This window comes from Oryzias latipes, chromosome 3 (assembly GCF_002234675.1).
Source record: "Oryzias latipes chromosome 3, ASM223467v1".
In the NCBI taxonomy this organism is placed as follows: Eukaryota; Metazoa; Chordata; class Actinopteri; order Beloniformes; family Adrianichthyidae; genus Oryzias; species Oryzias latipes.
In genome coordinates this window covers 26,628,174-26,647,963 of record NC_019861.2, presented here as the reverse complement: position 1 = coordinate 26,647,963, position 19,790 = coordinate 26,628,174, and the positions used below count along the sequence as shown (strand labels likewise).

Sequence of the window (19,790 nt, the reverse complement as noted above, 5' to 3'; positions counted from 1 at the left end):
ATTAACTGTTGAAGAAGGTGATGTTTGCGAGCAGTCCCAGCGTGTGCTTCCTCATCCTTAGGGAATTCAGCCAAGCATTTCCATCCAAAGCCTCTGTTTACCTTGAAGTTGCTCAAATATGGTTGGGACTTTATTTTATTATTTGCCTAGATTTAACCCATTTTTGTGTCATCCCACACAAGGAATATTTTAAATTCCTATAAAGAAAAATCATACCCACAGAAATAAAAACATACATATTCAATAAACATAATTTTTGTGGTTGAAAGACAGAGCAATTAACATGTTTTTTAAAGCAAAAACTCACAGTTTTGTGTTTAGAACTGGGAAGAGAGTTGTCCATTTTATTTGCATATTTTCATTAAATATCAATCATTGAGTGAGTCTTCATTATAACACAAAACAGAAAAAAAATATCTGCCTTTTATCTCATTATTAGTTCTGAGCTTTGGTCTTTCAAAACCTTACATGTTGGCACCAAAAACCATTTAACAGAATCAAAAAAAATCTAAAACATTGCACTTTGAAACATTGGTGCTTCATGTTTTTTTACTAAGATACTGAGAGTCCTTCTTTTTCTAAGTTCAAGTTTGACAGTTTTGTTTTTGTGTTTTTTTTATTTTACTTCTGATGTAACAAATCATATCATGTCTGGATGAACAAATTTATCTCACTGCAAATATTACTTCATTACTTGAGCTTTCCTCAAATTTTTAATGAAGTAAATCATTTATGTTTCTATGTTGTGATGACAAAAATTACCTCTTTTTTTTTAACCGAGATTCAAACATTTCTTTAAGTTGTTTTTTTTAGGCTAAGTTAAAGTCATGATGAATGCTTTTAGGACTATTCTTTCTTTTTGCCTTTGCAAATATTTATTTCATAACTTTGTCTTGTTTAGCAATGAATCAAGACAACAGGAAAAACACAATGCACAACTACAGTCAGAAATTATGATCTACCGACAAACAAATAGATACTACAGTTCTAAAATAAATATCAATATGTGTACAAATGTATGTATCCATACAATTAGCAGAACAGGATCATACTGGTAAAAACTTTCCCCTATAATATAAGAAGATGACATGGTGACAGAGGAGAGCTATTTGCAAATTGCACTTGAGGGTAAAACTAGCAATGATACACTGCCACCCTCTGGCACAAAAGCCTTTCCCAGTGTCAACCATCTCCATCAGTTTTTAAAGAATAAATAGAGAAAAAAACGTACATTAGCACAAGTTTGTAGTCATGATTCTCTACCCATAACTTTCTTGACATTTCTCAAAATGAACTACATACACATCTCAACGTTTTTCTTTTAAAAGTTTGAAAAATATCAGTAGACTTAAAAGTGCTTGTTCGAATTCAATCCATTTTAGAATCTGCTAAATTCTAAAAGCGACTGCATTTTTTTAAACCTTTCTGTATTGAGCCCGTCAGCGTTGGTATAACTTATTTATATTAATGACATGGTAAGCATGTACGACATGCATATTTGATGACTTATAACCACAACTTGTGCATTTTATTTGGTCTTTTATCATTTGCAGGCACTCCTCATATGGGTTTTTTGGGCAAAGGTAGAAAAAGGAACCGCAAATTGTGGTCAGGTAGAGTTCTACTTAAGTATAAATTAAAAGTAGACATCCAAAAGTAGACATCCAATCCAATTAATTGCTCAAATCAAAGTATAATGTAACTTTGTAAAATAACTACTCAACTACAGTAACAATTTAATAACACACTCATTTGATTTCAGTTTATTTAAATGATGTTAAAACAAAGAGTAAAAAATGAAGAAGAATGACAATTTCTCATTGTAATATATACCAATTAAATAATATATTAGACCTTCTTGATCTATATCATTTCCAGAAAGATGCAGATAAATGGTTTACAAATTCTGTCATTTCTGAATGGCAATAGAAAAAATATCACTAAAATAACATTGACTTGTCAACAGTTTTTTTTTCCATCGATAAGCCTTTATTTAATGTTTGGAATGCACTGTACGAAGGTTTATGTAAGAAAAAAAGACAAAATTTGTAAAATGTAGATGATTGAAATATTGTAATTTTTAAAAATTAAATTACTGAAATGTAACTCGTTAATAAAAGCTTTTAGACGATATATTAACAGCTAAAAGATTACAAAGATATCAACTAAAAAGAATAACTAGACGTCAGTGGATGAAGAAAAGCACCAACAGGGTTTGTTTTGAATGATGATGTCACTGGAGCACGTGACTTTCATCCTGCTCATTTCAGAGATTTCATTGGTCGAGCCCAGAGGAATCCGCACGGTGGGGCAGACTGAAGCCATTTTATCATTTTAACAGCAGAGGCACAGGTGCACCAACGTTTTCCTAAAATTACAGTTTTCTAAAGCAACATAACTGTTTAGCGTGTAGCGCTCGCGACGGAATGGGGCAGTGTGGAATTACGTCATCTAAAACCGTCCTGGTTTTCCTCAATCTCATATTTTGGGTAAGAAGAAAGCGACAGATGTTTGGTGGAGAGCGCGTGCAGCATCCAGGGATGGGGGGGCTGTTAGCACGCTAGCAGACTGCGCCAGATATGCGCTGCAGTCTGCAGCTTAGCGACTGAAAAGCTGCTTAATGTGGCACGAATGTGACTTTTGCCGTCCTTGCGGGCTGAAATGACCTAGATTGAGGAGGAAGAGATCAAACCCACAGCAGTGCAAATGAATAGCGCGTCTTTGAAAATAAATGCTTTGTCAAAACCATCAATGATGTCATGCAGCAGGTAACAAGATGACTTCACCTCGAGCGCAGGCTCCGATACAAAGTGCCAATCAGATTGGAGACTGGTTTAACTGGATTTAAACTACTGTGCATTTGTATTTCACTGTTTGACTGGATATATCTGCTTTGGCACCTGCTCTGTCTTTATGTCCTAAAATAGCCTCCGCCCTCTTATTTTGCTATGTTGTGAACCTCATTATTATTATTATTATTATTATTATTATTATTATTATTATTATTATTATTATTATTATTACTATGTATTTGTCTTGAACAAAGCCTGCATTACATCTACACAAAATCCAACATCTGATGCTAAATTGATTCCAACCAAGTTCACAATTTTGCCTATTGCCAATCAAAGGATTTAAATAAATGACTTATTGGGATTTTTTTTTAACTTGTCCTGTCCAACAGCTGAGCGAACAGATGAGAGCCGAAGGCCTCTTGTGTTGGACATATTTTACTGTTACAACAGGTTATGAATGTTCTGACACACAAGGTATATATTTGAATAAACCCCTTTGTAATTTAGACTTGACTTTATTTATTTTATTTGTATGAATTATACTTGTAACAGTTTTTTTGTTGGACCGGACAGAAAAGAAGAGGAGGGAAAAAGAGAGAAGGATGACAAAGAGGCACGGGGTGGGGTAGGAGAGTGATTATGGGGGGGGGGGGGGGGGGGGGGGGGTTAAAATCATAAAGCACCATATAGTAGTACGTTTCTGTACTACTATCATTACTGTCAAGTGTAAATGTATAATAAATCTAAAAGGGGCGTCGCCTGTCCACACAAACTCAAACGTTACAAACACAGTGATGAAAGTCTTCCGGGAATTCCCGGAAATCCGGGTTTTTGAGCAAACCGAACGTACTTTCCGGGAAATAAAGACCTGATCTCTACGGACAAATCGCTTTCCGGATTAGAAAATGGTCTGAAATCAGCTAATTTTAGCTTTATTTTCTATATTTCTCCGCAGATCGCTTCCTCTATGGTCGTGGCCATCTTTCGTCTTCCCGGCCTAATTGACCAATGACGGGACGTTTTAGTTGCTTTCGGATGCGTCGACGGGTCTGATTGGCTCTGTCTGCACCACGTGGTCAGCGTGACTTGCTTCCCTAGAGACCAAAACTGGCGGACCCACGCTAAACTTTCACAAACACATCTGAAGAGTTTGCGATCAAATTTGTGTTAAAATAATGGCAGGCATCGTCATTATTGAGCGTGGTCACGACCTCAGTTGTGAGAAGACGATAAAAAACAAATTGAAGTGGTCTTGGCTGGAAAAAAAAAAAAGATTTTTAAGGTAGTGTAGGTCAAATACTTTTTTGTGTAAAATAATCTCAAAACCACATTTTGAAATAATTTCAATTTTAGTTTTGAGTTTCAGTTTTTATTTTGAATACATTTCTCTATCTAATTTATTTGTATTTCCTAATTACCATGATTTAGTTCAGTATAGTTAACATTAATTATAAGTATTTGATGGTTTGGACCCGCACTCCCTTAAAAAATAATGTTTACAATGTTTAGTTTAGTTTGTATGTTTGTTTTGATATTTCCCAGATTACTTAGTATTGGTGTTAAAGAATTGATGTATTATGTTATAGAATTATAGTTTAAAGCAGATCCCATATTTTGATGTAATTATAGTTTGAGAAAACAGTGCAAGTGGATGTTGTACATCAGTCATTTCTAAAGCAGAAATAATGTATAAATAACTGAGGTATTTTCATAGAATATCATAGTTACTGGTGTTCTTTTTGCCATTTGGGGCTTTGATGTTACTATATTTTAGCAATTGTATGTTTTGCAGCTTTAAGGAAAAGCATAGATTGTAGGATTGTGTTACTTTGAGCAATTTTCCAAATTCTTTTTTAGGACCAGCAAGTCCTTAATGGAGAGTCAAACTAGGGGTTTGAATGACAAATCATGATGCTCCAATTAGTCTTAGTTTCTTGATAAAGAAGTGAATAACTAGCTGCCAGAATGCACCAGAATGCATCTAAGACCACGTATTTTTCCAAAATTTCGCTCTGTGCCCGCCATATCGCTCAAAGAAAAGTTCAGGGATTTTTTCCTTGCCTGACTTTCATCACTGAAACATACCTATTGGCTCCTAAAATCTTTACATATAAACATGCCAAAATGTAAACAATACAACTAACGTTCACACACGCATACTTATGCATTTAGACTAACACAGGTAAAACATTTCATTCAGTCACTCATTTAGTGAAATTTGTTTTCTTAAAAAAAATGTTTTCACTTAACTTGTTACCAAACCTAAGGAAAAGTGCAAATCACATCAACAAATTACTCAACACAAAAACATTTTAGAGATCACAACAATTCAAAAAAAAGGAAAACAAATATTACAAAAATAGCTTGGCATTTTAGAAAATTTAAACTAAGAAAAACATTTCGGAAAACGAAAGGAATTTCCAGAACACAAAATGAAATGTTAAAAAAACAAACGATATCCAGTATCGCTTCGTGCCGTATAACTTTCGGTTGAAATGATGGACATGAATCGTCATCCAATCAGCGATGTACTATAGTATGTACCTTTTTCAGTTACCATAAAAAAGAAAAAAACATTTTGCAAAGTAAAAGTAATTTAAAGAAAACCAAAGGTCATGTTAAAAAACCAAAGCAATAAGAAACTGAATTTTGCAAAGACATCACTGATTGGATGATAACGTTTCCCCATCATTTCAACTGAAAGTTATTTGGCATGAAGCGGGATACTACATAATGTCAACCAATCAGCGATGTCCCTTTGTCTCCGGTTTCTTATTGTGTTTTCTTTTTCAACATTACATTGGGGCTCGGCTAAATGGAATTTCTTTCTATCACAATATGGATTTTTACATATCAGGCGATTACGATATTTATCACGATATAAGCCAAGTAACTATATTTGTCAAATTTGAACATTTTGTGGGTCATAAAACAAATGTGTAAAATGTGTAATTATCAGAAGATTACAGGTTGTATTTATTTCTTATCAAGCTTTACACATAATGAATTCACCGAAGGAACATAATACAACAGGTTGTTTTTTTTCTCCAAATTAGAAAAGGCATTTTTATTACAAACTAAACAGAAAATTAAAGCAAAGGCTTCCATTTTCAAAAGAGCACATATAAAAAACCGAATGCTAAACTGCTTGATCAGTTCCATTTAAAAATAAAGCATTAATTCTACAAATAAATTCTAATAATTTCAAGTTTCACAGAACAAACATAGAATTGAGAAACATTTTTGTCCACATCCTGTGAATAAGCTAGGAACTAAAAGCAATTTCTCAGAATTTCTTCTTATAGTTTAGACTGTTGCTGCTGTGCTGGTCTTACCATCATCGTTATTTCAGTCTGAGATAAAGCAAGCTTGGTGGCTCTGCTTTAGCTGATGAAAAACATTGGTGGTATTTACATTTTTAGAAAGAATATGCCTCCTGCGCAATTTGCAGTGCACGTTACTCTGTTTTTTTAGAGACTTTAAGGAATGGTTAATGGCTGACGAAGTGTGCATTATCAGAAATTAACACTCCGCCACGGAAGCCTGAACCGTCTGACTCGAAGTGCGATAATTTTTGATGATGCACACTTCGAAGGCCATTAGCCAGCATAGAGCATGGTCACTTACAGAAGAAATAAATATTCAACCAGTTTTTAGTACTTTATTCTTGTTATTTTTTCAGTTTGAGTCGCTTTTTTCACAAAAAGTGGACTATTTGTTACGTGGTGCGGCACATTGTCACGTTACTGTGACCTTGAGTGCAGCGGCAAAGGATATATATGCTGATCATCACGATGGGTTAAATAAAGCATCAGTTCAGAAAGAAAGTTCACCTCTAACCGCTTGTTTTCTTCCAGATAATGAAGCAAAAGTTTGTTTTAAAGAAGCCAGCGCAGTGATACAGAACATTTAAGCTAGGTGAACATTTAAGCTTCTTTTTTAGGCCTGCGTTATCACTGTGGTATATCACTTCTTAATGCGCACCCAGCAGCCAATCAGAATCGAGAATTCATCTGGACCATGGTATAATCTGGTTTTATTTATCCGTCTTAAAGGTGACTTTTTTTCTACCGTGTCTTTGCAAAATTCAAAGTGTTTCCACTCATAGGACTGGTATTATGGTTTGATCATTTTTTGCTACCATCACATGTGTGTTGTCTGCTGTGATGTCCCTTGGTTGTTTTGACATTATAGTAAAATAAACCTACCTGTATCCAAAAGTTACTTTCAAATATCAATTCTAATTAATAATTGATTTATTTCATATAGAAAGGATTTTAAGATGGTATAATTTGATTGGATGAACAACTTGCTTCAAAAACTCTCCTGTGTAAAATTTTAACATCTGGTCTTTTATTGTGTAAATAACTGGGTGTGATCTCAGAGTTTTCCTACTCAGGTCTGCAAAATACGGCACATGCTGCTGCACTTCTCTGTTTTTCTTCCAAGGAGAAAAGATGACTGTTCTTTTTTTTTTTCCAGTCACACTGTAATGCCATTTTCTGTGATCTTTTTCACTTTATTTTGCGCATTCTTCAGATTAATACATGTAATTTAAAATAAAACATCTGATTTTGGGTGGAGGAATAGTTTTCTGCTAATCAGATTTCTCAAACTCAAAGAACTGTATTAGTGGGATAAATACTTTAAAATATCCTGTATACTTGATTACTTGAATAATCTTAGTCCAAAGCCAGATATAGTATCTATTTTTGGTGTGCATCTAAACAGACTCTGTATTGAGCTGCTTTTTCCTTTCTGTCTGTCTTTGCAGGCTGCAGCTGGAATTTTATGCTACATCGGAGCCTATGTGTTCATCTCCTATGACGACTATGACCACTTCTTTGAAGATGTGTACACTTTGATTCCTGCTGTGGTGATCATCGCTGTCGGCACTCTTCTGTTCATCATAGGCTTGATCGGCTGCTGTGCAACAATACGTGAAAGCTCTTGTGGCTTGGCAACCGTGAGTGTTGACCAGTAGGATTTTTTCTTTTTGATACACAAGTTGAAATACTGTTGGTCTGTGTCATGTTAGGATGTGAAAGAAAAATCAAGCAGCATAAAAAGATGAGAGTTTACAGGGATGCGTTTTTGTGACTCCCTATTGCCACAAGCATTTTAACTCTGCCTCTGCTCTGTAAAAAGATTTCTGGTTAGTATTTGCTTTGGTAAGACTGTGGCAATTTTTCTCCTTTTCTTTTTATTGTCTGTGGCTATAACAATACCAGTGTGCTGTTTAAAACCATCGAAATAATCTGCTTTGTTGTAGCCAAAAGGAGTAAAAGCTTTCTGTTCTAATAGATTTACTTCTAATTAATTATATTTTTCAAGATGACACTTAAAACGTTTAAAAGTTCTAAAGCCATAATAAATGAAATGCTAAAATATTGAATAAATACATAAAGCAAATTTAAATACCTAAAAATGAAAGAATGTTTGTAATGAGTACAAACAGGGGTCATAAATAGGGGCTGCTGTGATAAAACCCCTTCCTAAAGGAATCAGTGAGTGTAGCTTTAAGATCTTTTCGCAGACTATTCCATGTAAACAAAGCTCCATAGTAAAACTCTTTTATTGAGGTAAAATGTGAATTTAGACCTCATAGAGTTACCGGTACATTTTTGCCATTAAGAGGAAGATGCAGGGTTTGTTCCACATCGTTACCACTGTTTGTATCTGTAAGACTTTGGTCATATCATGTCTAATGTAGTTTTTTATTGAAAGGGAAACCCAAATGCACGTGTGTAATCTCTTTGTGTCGTTGCAGTTTGCTGCCATTCTTCTGCTGGTCTTTGTGACTGAGTGTGTGGTGGTGGTGCTTGGCTACATATACAGGGCAAAGGTAAACAGAAGCTGACTGGAACAATTCTGCCTCTTCCAGTGGGTTGGATGAAAAATAAACATGTGGAGCTCATAATGCATAATATTGGCTTGTTGGATGAGGGTAAATGGTTGTTGCTTCCATTAAGCAGCTATCACTGAAAGTGACTGCAAATGCTCATTTCTTCCAGGTTGAAGATCAGGTTAATCACTCCATTCAGAAGGTTTACAATGAGTACAGTGGGATCAATTCTGATGCTCCCAGTCGTGCTATTGACTACGTGCAGAAGCAGGTGAGGAAAAACCGGAAACTTTGTGCAATTTTTTTTTTACAGGTTTTTTTTTAAGATCTAAGTTGTAAACTTTTAACTGGGTTTTCCTTCTGCAGCTCCACTGCTGTGGGATTCACAACTACTCTGACTGGAGGAACACGCACTGGTTTATAGAATCCAAGAATAACAGTGTCCCAGTGAGCTGCTGTCAGCCCAACATCAGCAACTGCACCGGCACCCTTACTCGACCTGGTGACCTGTACCAAGAGGTACTAACAGAAACCCCCGCCTTCTATGCGTTTAAAAATTCAAGCGTAGAAATGTTAGGCTGATACAGCGTTGACTTGCAGCATTGTTAGGAGTTTATTGCTACAAACCCCCTCTGTGTATTTTCTTTCAGGGTTGTGAAGCCCTTGTTGTGAAGAAATTAAAGGAGATAATGATGTACGTGATATGGGCGGCATTAACCTTTGCGTCTATACAGGTAACGATTCAAAGTGTTGGAAGCCGAAAGCAAAACGATGATGTCTGTTTGCTTATTATGGGGAACCCAAAAATACCGTGGAGGTTGACATGTGGTTTGTCTGCCTTGGATGGCTTAGAGGTTAAGCTGGTCTTTTTAGAGCTGTCTTCCTGCCCCACTGCAAAAGCTGTAATTAGGAAAGACAGAAAAAGTAGAATGGTAATCAGCAGTGAAGGATTTTAAAGCATAAATTCAACTCTAATCAGACTGGAAGTTCTGAATTTGTTCTACTAAAGTATTGCATTTGTGTTTCAATGGGACAAATCGATATTTCACTTGACCACAGGGGTATAAAAAAGCTCTGCATTCTGGGTAGGTGTGAAAAAGGTATTGCTGCTGCCTCTGCTTTTGTGGTACGGCAGCACAATGACCAAAAAAGGAACCTCAGCAAAGCCGATACTCAATGAGAGCCACAGGGCTGAACACAGGTTAGTGAAATACAAGTCCTGTTTTTCTCCCTGCAGATGCTGGGCATGCTCTGTGCCTGCGTGGTGCTGTGCAGGAGGGGCCATGACCCGGCGTACGAGCTGCTGGTCACAACCAATAGCTACGCATGAAGGATGCAGCCGGTCAACGCAGCACCCAGACACTCAACAGGATCGCCATCAGAACCGTTCACAGTAGTTCAGCTGTAGTTATATAAGCTCAAACACACTTTGCACAACTCAAGATGGAGTAGCAAACACTAACAATGAGGTTGTTTTTTTGTTTTTTTTGGGGTGGTTTAAAGAGAAAAAACTGCTCTTTATTGTCATGCTGTATAAGTTAAATGTTTCTCCTTTTCTCGCTCATTTCTAGATGTAAATGCCAAAGTTGTATGCGACAAGTGTAACATTACTGTTGTAGATTTCTTTTGGTGATTTATGAAATGTGAGGATGATGACGGGTCATGTGAAGAAGTGTGAACATTTGACCAGAGGTGCTGTATTGAATGTATTAGCTGATGTGCAAATTTGCACTGCAGCTCTGATGGTTGTAAAAGTGCACAAGCTTTGGTATAGAAAATGTACAAATGTACACTACTCCTAAAATCCTCATCTGACAAGAGTTTTTTTGTTTTGTTTTGTTTCTTTAATTTGTGCTGTAAATTTCCAATATTTTTTTTATCTTAGTCACTTTAGGCATACAGTGTTTAGATAATAAGGAACAACAATGAAGCAGAAGTGAGTATTTTTTCCATTCATTTTTCATTTGACATTTCCTTTTATGTTTGTGTTTGGTAGAAAAAGTTCCTCATCTTTATTAAAAATTAGATTGTGGCAAAAATGGTTTTTGATGAGTCTGTCCAATGAGTGAGGTAAAGTATAAATAGCAAACCCACCTTTTTAGTTTTGGTGCCACAAATGAGAGCTATTAAAAGTGATACCAGAATTCTTTAGTTTGTTTATATTTCTTTCCTCATTTACTGGTAGTTTTTGATCTGGGAATATTGTAGACATGTTAAATTTGTTAAGTTTTTCCATAGTTGCTTTGTGCTTCTGGAAAAATGAGTCATTAATTGTATTGAAATGGAGACACAAAAAAAAAATAAACCTGTAAATTTCAACCAGACTGCTTTTTCTTGAAATGTAATCCTTATCTCTACATGTGATGTGATGTAATATTATTGTTATTTCATATGTGACATTGTTTGGCATGATATGTTCTATGGTTGGTAACAAGTACCTGAAAAAGAAGTCATTTTATAAATATTTGCTTCTATAAATCAAACTTAAAATGCAAATTTTTGCACATAAAATTATATACATTTTAAGAACTGTCTTAAAAAAGACAAAAATTAAAGCTATCATACGAAGCAGAAGGACATCTTGCATGATCAGAAATAAATATCAGCAATGAGGTAGAATCCTCATTTCTCCTTTATCTGTACAGCTTTAAGTAGTAGAACCACCAGGAGCAGCTGATCTGCGGTGTTTTGACTGAAGCACTATACATTGAAAGAAGCTTTCACACTTTTTACATTTATTCTGAAAAAGAACAGGAAGCTGGAGCAAAGATTTAATGATGTGCCAAAGGGGGAGGAAATGCCTGAATATAATCCATTATAATTAAAATCTACATTTATCCACTGATACGTTATCAAGGTTTTTTTTTCTATTATGATTTAAATAATTTCTAACATTTATGGGCGTACACACCTGAGGGGAGTCAGCAACATGGGGCGTTTCTCCTAAGTGAAGGAGGTGATGTGTGGATCGTATCATTTCTCCTTCACAGTATCAGGTTTACAGAGTGCAGGGAGATTTGGCATACGTGAACAATGTCCGCTTTCTGTCATTTCTTTCATTGGGGAGCAATGTCATGAGGTGGGCAGACAGTACACTGCGTCACCCTTGGGGGGCGCTCATGAGACTACATTCTAGCTATCCTCATTTTAAAAAAGGCAATGCAGCTATAAGCTGATCTTTTCTATATTTAAACTAAATTCCAAAGTAAAATACTACAGATCTACTATGAGACTTGGAGACTAAAGAAGCTGAGATGGACTTTTACATGAAAGTTGCAGAGCTCTTTGTGGAGGAGGACACCTTAGAAAGGTAGGACCAATAATTGTTTTAAACTGTTACAAAAACAGCTCTATTTCACAATCAATAAACAACAACTAGAAGACAATTGACCTTAAAAAGTGTAAGTTTTAAAAGAAACCACTGGCAAAAACCTTGTTAATGATTGATTACTGTCAATTGATTACACCTGTTTTGTATTGACGCATACAATTTTTAAACACGTTTACCTTGTCTTGCAAATAAAATAAAATAAAAACACTAAAATACATTTATTTGTCAATTCATGAAGTACAGACTCTCCATGTTTTTAAGCTTCACAATTTCTAGGAAGTGTAAAAAAAAAAACTATATATACATAGATATATAAAGTATCAATTTGCATAGTTTGTTAATACACTTTCACTTGGGATATTAACTTTTTAATGTGCATTTAACAAATGCTACTAGTTCCTGTCTACAGTACCCGTGCAAATCTAGATATGAACATTTTCGCATAACCATTTTTTAAATTCTTCTTTGTAAATATGCATCTTTTATCCCACATCTTTTATGTATGGGGTTGGGGGAAGAGTTTGACATGTAGCTCCATGTTAGGAGGTAAAATACATTCCTTTTTCATAAATAAACTGCTTCAGATGACATTTTGGGTTTGAAGGCTAAAGATGGTCAACTTTTACATGGTGTTGTTGGATCAATCCGTTTGCAAATGCATTGTCAAATTTTGCCCAGATAATTTCCTGGCACCAGTCCACAGCACCCATTCCTCTCCACCGTCCACCATCCATCCAGTCCTTGCACCAACAACCGGACCACATCCCCCCTGCTCACAGACAGCTCATCCCCCTCCTGCTCAATCCATGTGAAGACATCAAATATTGGTGCACATCCATGGAAAAAAGAAAAAAAGAAAAAGATAAGCAGTATTTCACAATAGCTAACTTTTATCATTTTTAAATTAATCATAAGAGACATTTTTACCTGTGCATTGTACTCATAATTCACAATGTAGAACTGGTCCTGGTCAGTTGAAGCAGACACTAAAGATGCTTGTTGTGAAGGACCTGGAAGGGCTGCATATCCACTCTCTTCCATCTTATCTGAGTACAGTCAAGGCAGAACATTGGACATGGAAAGCCTCAGCTTCTTTGAGCTCATTCCCATTTTTCCTCTACATAGTCTTTATTCTAGTGCATTAATTACTTCACCATATCATCTCTTTTAAATGCTCATAAAGATGAACCTTTTTTGTTACTGCAGATTGATCCTGATAAAGATGGCTAAAAGAGCTAAGAGTAAAAATAACACCACATGTCTTTATAGCAAAAAGTAGTACACTTGAAGTTCATTATACTAAGTACACTTAAGTATAAGTATAGCAAGTATATCACAGACCCTGTACATGCAGTATATGAAGTATACAAACTGAATAGTTCTTCAGAAGTTGCAACATTTTAAATTTACAAAATATAGTTTATAAAAAGTAAACTTCACTTATACTGCCTCACTTTTAGTATATTCTAAATGTACTTGTAGTACATTTACAGTTTTATTCTTTTAATCATTTTTAAACCTGAGTAGTTCCGTTCCTGTGACAAAAACAACTCAAATTAGGCCCCCAATTTATTGAATCTTTATTTTCAAGAATAATAATTTTATTTTTTTCACAGAAAAGGAGCTAACATGTTGTGTTTCATGATTTCAATTTGCAGCACATAGAGCTAGTGGCAACTTCCAGAGTGAAGTTGACGAAGCTTTATTTTTTAACTTGAAGGTGTCGACTCTAGCGTCTTATGTTAAATTAGTGTGTTGAGCTCTCTCGGCCACCGTACATCAGAATAAAACCCCATAGCATTTTCCAGGATATTTTGGTGTGTTGTAATCATTCACATTCAGGTGTCGTTATAATTTACAACCAGTCTAGCAGAAATCGGTTGCAATACTTACTGTTTTCAGTAGATGTCAGTGTTGACTGTGAGATTCTTCTGTCATTATCACTGGTTATGGAGTCTCTGATTAAAGGGTCAAAGCACCTGTGCATAGAAAGAGTCTCACATTGACTTCCAAAGAATTAACTATCAGTTAAAACTACAATGGGGTTTTTTTCTTGCAACATGCATTAATTATTAGAAAGCAGTAGTGATGGTTTTTCTATTCTTTAAAAAATCCTGCAAATGCTGTCAGGCTTTTTTTTTTACCTGGCTCCATCTATTCGACTCTCCCTCCTGTTATTTAGTTCAAATTTCGCTGTCATGTCTTCTCCTTCTGAGGAATTGCTGTTCCTCAGATCATTGCTGTTCCTCATTCTCACACCCTGATAATAGCTTTCAAACACTATGGGCTCTGTAAAAAAAAAGAGAGAGAGAGAGGTAAGCGGCTGGTTTTGAGAAGTTCACGGCTGCTGTCTGTCTTGATGTCAACTGAAAGACAAGGTTCAGGAGTTGATTTGAAGTCTGGCTTTATATATATATTTTCATGCTGCTTCTCCATCTCTGCTGCAGTGAAAGCTCACCCGGTGGTCTCGACCCTGTTGATTTCATCTTGATGAAGCTGTTGTTGTCTGTGACGATGTCGCATTGCTCGAGAAACGTTCTCACCTCTTCATAAAGCTGGTTTGCAAAGAGACGGAAATCAGGGTTGCACAGAGTTCCTGTATAATTTTGTAACACTCATGTAGTAAGATTTAGGTTTCAATATATATATTTTTTTGCATAACTGCATTAATTTGATCTTTGAACAAGATTTTTGTACCTTTTCTGTTGAAACTTAACCTAAGAAACAAAAAGGTTTACAAAGATTAAAACAACCCCACCTCGTCGTCTTTGACACACTGCATGGAGAAATGGTTGCAGTGGTCCCAAAGAGCACACCTGACCGTGCTGATGCGATCTCCCTCCAGCTCCTGGAACACCTAAAACACATTCAGAAACCACTAGAATTAATCTTTTTCAGGTTTCTTATCTTTTTGTTAGAATTTGGGTCGCAAATCATGCACTGATAATATAGCCAGTGATACCACAAACTTGGAAAAAACATACAGAAACCTTCAACAGGATTGCTTTGATCTGACGATGTTCCTTTATGACAGTAAAGGCAGTTATTTTTAGTAGTCTCTGAATATCAGATGCACACTTCCTCACCGGGCAGCAGTCATTCAGGCAGTTGCTTTGTGGTTTGGTTTGTTGAGTTACAGAAGCTTTTATTCTAGCTTTGACTAAGGGAGCATTTTGCTGCTGCAGTACCTCACACATGCTTTTGTGCGTCTCCTCCCAGTCCTGGCGAATTTCTTCCAGTTGATGTATGTTGTTCATGTAAAGCTTTTCTGTACAACATGGTTGTGTTAGTTATTCCAAAAACAGAAATATTACAAAAAAAGCGTTTGCAGAAAGGTGAGTTTGTTCAGTGCCTATTCAGATTTGCTGTGTAACTGCAAAACGTGCGTGCAGCAAAAGCACAAGTGCAGGTCAGAAATAGAATGTGTGGAGGTTACCTGCTTCATTGGCTGCTTGTCTGCATTGTTTTGTCTTGTGACGTAGCTGGAAGACAAGTGTTAACAGGAAATAAGTGACATGTGTGGTGTGACAAAGTGCACCCACAGTCTGGGGTCTTAATGATTTATTTGTCTGTGAATAAATTGACTTTTCAAAAAGGTGAATGAAGATGTGAAGAAGGAAAAGCACTGATCTCAATTTGTCAACTCCATCTCATTTGTCATTGGAAAAATGCAGTGTGACACTATCATTTCTTCCCTGCCATCAGCTGGGAGTTTGTTGTCGACTGGAAATATCACAGTTTGAACCTTTTTGTTTGTCAATAATTTACAGGGACTGATTACAGTACGGTCATCACAAATGTCCTAAACATTTTAAACTTGACTTCCTTGCTTGTTGTCAACAGTTTAAATGATCCCTTTGTTTTTATTTATTTATTTTTAACATGCATACCTTGTCAGGATTTTTGGCTGCAGCATTTGTTTTCTCGGCCCCCTGCTCTACTTCATTGGCCTCTCTGCATTTCACGTCATAGTTCTTCTTTGACTGAAGGAGAAAGTCATTAAAAGCGCAGGATCAAAATTTAAATTCTATTTTACTTTGGAAATGTAGCAAATATGTGTGTAATTACTGTATTTACCATTAAAAAAAATGTCATGAAGCAGAAAAATAAACATTTAAAGGATTTTACTTTAAATTATACATGCCAAAACAGTCACTTAACTTTATTTACAGCAATATAGGAATGTCTCACCTCCATAGTCTTCTTGTACAAAGCAACCTTTTTCTTCTGAATCTTCTCCATGATGCTTTCAAACTACAGGTAAAATAGACAATAAAAATTAAATTTAAAAAAGCTCTCACAACAATTGTATTTCTAAATAAGATCCCGATGGAATTACATAACTCCCTAACTAACTCCCTCATTTTTTCTTTTGCCTTTAATGTCACTCATAGAACTCAATTCTAATGGATGTCTTTTCTAGAAAAGATGAAGTCCTATTTCGCCAAATACCTTCTTCCTCTGTTCTTTCTGATGTTCTCGGAAAGTTTCCATTTTTTTCACCTCCTCTTTCAGTTTGTCCGATAATTGGATGTGAAAGTTCCCAATGTTCTCAATTTCTGCAGAATAACAGATGCAAACATTGAAACCAAAATCCACTAGACTGTTTGAGCACAGCGCTAATTAAACATGTCTGAAAATGGTGAAAGGACTTACGAGTTTTAAGCTGCTCAAAGGACACTCTCATGGTGCTAAAAAACAAACAAAAGAAACAGTCTTTTTAAGGACATTTTTGATCAACTGCCTTAAGATAATTTCCTTCTTTTGCAAAGAAGTAGAGCACCTCCTTTTTCAAATGCTGCCCTGAGAACTGTTTAAAAAAGGAACTGACACACTGTATGATACCATGTCACAACACTATGACCAAGACAAAAATGTTTTAGTTAATTTTAACCACAAAGATTTATGCTTTGCAATGGCAACTGCACACATCTTTTTTATTTTCTACGAAAAGCAAATTTGCACTGCAGAAGGTTTAATTCATATTTAGTGTTCTCCTGACATAAAACCAATCCTCTTGTTTGATATTGCCATTGACAACAATCAGAAGACAAAGGTTAATGACCAACTTTCTTGGGTGGTGGGTTGCACATTTGCTGCAGTCTGTGAAACACAATTACTTTCTATTTCTTTTTGCTCAAAAGTGCACAAACGTGCATTTCCCCTAAGGATAAAGCTTTTTCAAAGGTAACAAGTGTGACCTTTTACCTCATTGGTTACTCAGTCGAAAACAGCCTTCATTGTGTATAAAAGTCATCATACAACCCCCCAATGAGTTAGCCTTTTGACATATTTATGCCAAGAATTTTAAAAGAAATTATTTTAAACCATTACCGAGTGTGAAGCAATGTCTTTTTACCTGATTTCCGTGCTTCCCCCAGCTTTGTGAGCAATAGTCACCAGTTCCTTTCCATACTTCTCTTCTGCGAGTGCCCTTTGGATATTAAAAGTTTGGACACATTATACTGAATCCCAGCAATGTTGCTCTCCATGTATAAAGAAGTATTTATTACCAACAGGTTATGTTACTGAACGTGATCAGCTTAATTAGAACTAATGTCCATAAAAAGTTGACAATGTTGCTGCTTGCTTTTAGGTGTGCTAAAAAAAAAAAAACTTGGAACCAGTAGCGCAGATTAACATAAATAAATATCAGAGTTTCAGGGCGATTTTTCTAAACTTTTCAAGCCTAACATTTAATGACAACAAAACATTTCCAACCTTAGCAAAACATTTCAAGCACATGTTTTTCAGGGGTCAACTTTTGAGCAATTTTCCCCTGAAGGTCAGACAATGACCTGAGGTGTTGGAAACATCCTAAAGCTGCGTGTCAAACTCCATCACTATAATCTGATCTTGATGATGATACTGAAATCAGAAAATTAGTCTACTGGAGAGTGGACCAGAATCCCACTGCAACCATGTGAGGCTAGAATATTAAAAGTTACAACAACTTTGAGTTAGGAGAGATAAACATTGTATTTAGAGCCCTACGATGGATTGGCAACCTATCCAGAGTGTACACTGCTTTTGTTCAACAGGGGCTGGGTTAGGTTCCAGCTACCCTGTGACCCCAAAAGGGAGGAAGTGGGTTTGGAAAATGGATGGATGGATGAATTGTTTCAGAAGCCACATGATGTGAACTGTGTTGTTCTTTACTTTGACGTGGTGAAAAACGTTTTATTTGCCATCTGACTTTGGGTTTACCGGTACTTCATCTGACCTTGAGGACATGTCAGAAAAGGTTTTTAGCTGCATCTTTTGTCTCAGTGCCGCGCAAAAATGTTCACAAGTTTTGCATTTTCACATAAAAAAAGGCACTGCTGACATTGTAAAATGCACTTTAGCATTCTGTGAGTTAAACCAGTTTTGTTTAAAACAGCTAAAAATATCCCTGCTGTTAATTTAACTTTTTTTAATCACAAGTTTACTTTGTTTTGCAGAAAAAAACACAATAAAAGTGTTGCCTTGACAGTGAAGAGAATAAAGTGGTGCGCTAAGAATGTTAGAACCGTAGAGGATATTTTAAGAACATTATATTTTAAAATTCTTTATTCTGATCCACATGTGTGGTTTAGCACCTTTAAAAAAAGACAAACACTGTTTACAGAAATCATTATTAGGCTTTTTTTTGCATGATAACCCTCGAAATACTTTTGCGATGCAGTTCAAATATCTCCCGTGATGGGGGGGAATAACAGGGACAATTCTTTGCAAAGGCAGCCAGTCTGCAGCCATGTCTACCAGACATGAGTAGCAGATAATTTTATAAACTCTCTCATTTGAGTGGTCCATTTTGGATTCAGTTACTGAAATACAACCTCATCTTAAAAAGCTCCTCCACATCCTTGCACATTTGCCTCCCATCTCGTAACCTCTGGATTATAGCATCATAACCGGCATGACAGATGAAATCAGACCCCTGCATTGAGAAAGAAAGAAAAGCTGCACCAAAAAGTAGAGACCAACAACTGTGACAACACATCCTTGAGTGGATCCTAGAGTCCATTTTGGTGAAAATGCAGAAGTTGCAAGTTAACTTATGAGAACAGCGGTTTAGGGCATGAAGTCGTGTTTAGTCATTGGTAAAATCGCTAAGTATCTTTTCATATTATTATATGAAACAATTTCCAATAAACTTAAACTTTAGGGGTTTATAGCATGTATAGCTGAAAATAACTTTACATTGCATATTATCCATAGCAGTTTCTGCCCATTTACTGCAACACGCCTCATAACAATTAATGCACTGAGTTTACATGCCGAGTAAAATTTTTTTTAATTTTTGCACTTTAAGAGAATAAAACCTACTTTAAGAACCTTGTATATCAGGAAACCACAGAAAGCTGTGAGACCACAGTAGCAGACTTACCCAGAATGCATCTTTAAACATCAAAACTGACATTTGTTTAGCTTTCACCAACAGGACTCTGCTGAAGAATCAATTTCATATCAACAAATTAAAAGGAGCTGTTAAGGTCTTTCAACTATTTAGCTTTCTGAACAGTTTTAAGGGCTGGAGGGGCTTAAACACCAAGTGAGTCATTCTAAATGAGGAAGAGCTTTTGTCCCGTGATGTCACTGACCACAGTGAAGTCAGTCGCTCCGCCCCTTTTCTCTGACAGAAGCTAAAGGTTTTCTATTTGAAGTTGAAAGTAGAGCAAGACTTTTTACAGGCTGTCCAGAAATGTGCCCACAGTGTCTGCCTGCTCAATAGCGGTTGCAGCAGATAAAAAAAGAACATATGATAGAACATTTTTAGCTACAGCGGAGACATTTGTACAAAGTTTGATAACTATATATAAATATATTTAAACAA

General features: G+C 36.0%; 2 protein-coding genes across 2 annotated transcripts; one reads left to right on the top strand and one right to left on the bottom strand.

Moving 5' to 3' along the window:
• The first annotated feature begins 2,264 nt into the window (after positions 1 to 2,264).
• LOC101165292 (tetraspanin-3) lies at positions 2,265 to 10,964 on the top strand. Its single transcript, XM_004067278.3, has 7 exons — positions 2,265 to 2,489; positions 7,570 to 7,761; positions 8,566 to 8,640; positions 8,810 to 8,911; positions 9,007 to 9,159; positions 9,291 to 9,374; positions 9,878 to 10,964. Exons 1-7 carry the CDS (start codon positions 2,427 to 2,429, stop codon positions 9,968 to 9,970), a joined length of 762 nt encoding a protein of 253 aa, XP_004067326.1. The 5' UTR covers positions 2,265 to 2,426; the 3' UTR covers positions 9,971 to 10,964.
• Positions 10,965 to 12,165: 1,201 nt separating this feature from the next.
• LOC101174493 (proline-serine-threonine phosphatase-interacting protein 1) lies at positions 12,166 to 19,518 on the bottom strand. Its single transcript, XM_011492809.2, has 15 exons — positions 19,344 to 19,518; positions 18,793 to 18,893; positions 17,331 to 17,405; positions 16,628 to 16,662; positions 16,424 to 16,530; positions 16,163 to 16,225; positions 15,862 to 15,954; positions 15,408 to 15,453; positions 15,160 to 15,239; positions 14,730 to 14,828; positions 14,430 to 14,526; positions 14,116 to 14,260; positions 13,865 to 13,950; positions 12,899 to 13,017; positions 12,166 to 12,766 (listed from the first exon to the last, which is right to left on the bottom strand). The coding sequence occupies exons 1-15, from the start codon at positions 19,374 to 19,376 to the stop codon at positions 12,635 to 12,637; spliced, it is 1,311 nt and encodes a 436-aa protein (XP_011491111.1). The 5' UTR covers positions 19,377 to 19,518; the 3' UTR covers positions 12,166 to 12,634.
• Between the last annotated feature and the right edge of the window lie 272 nt (positions 19,519 to 19,790).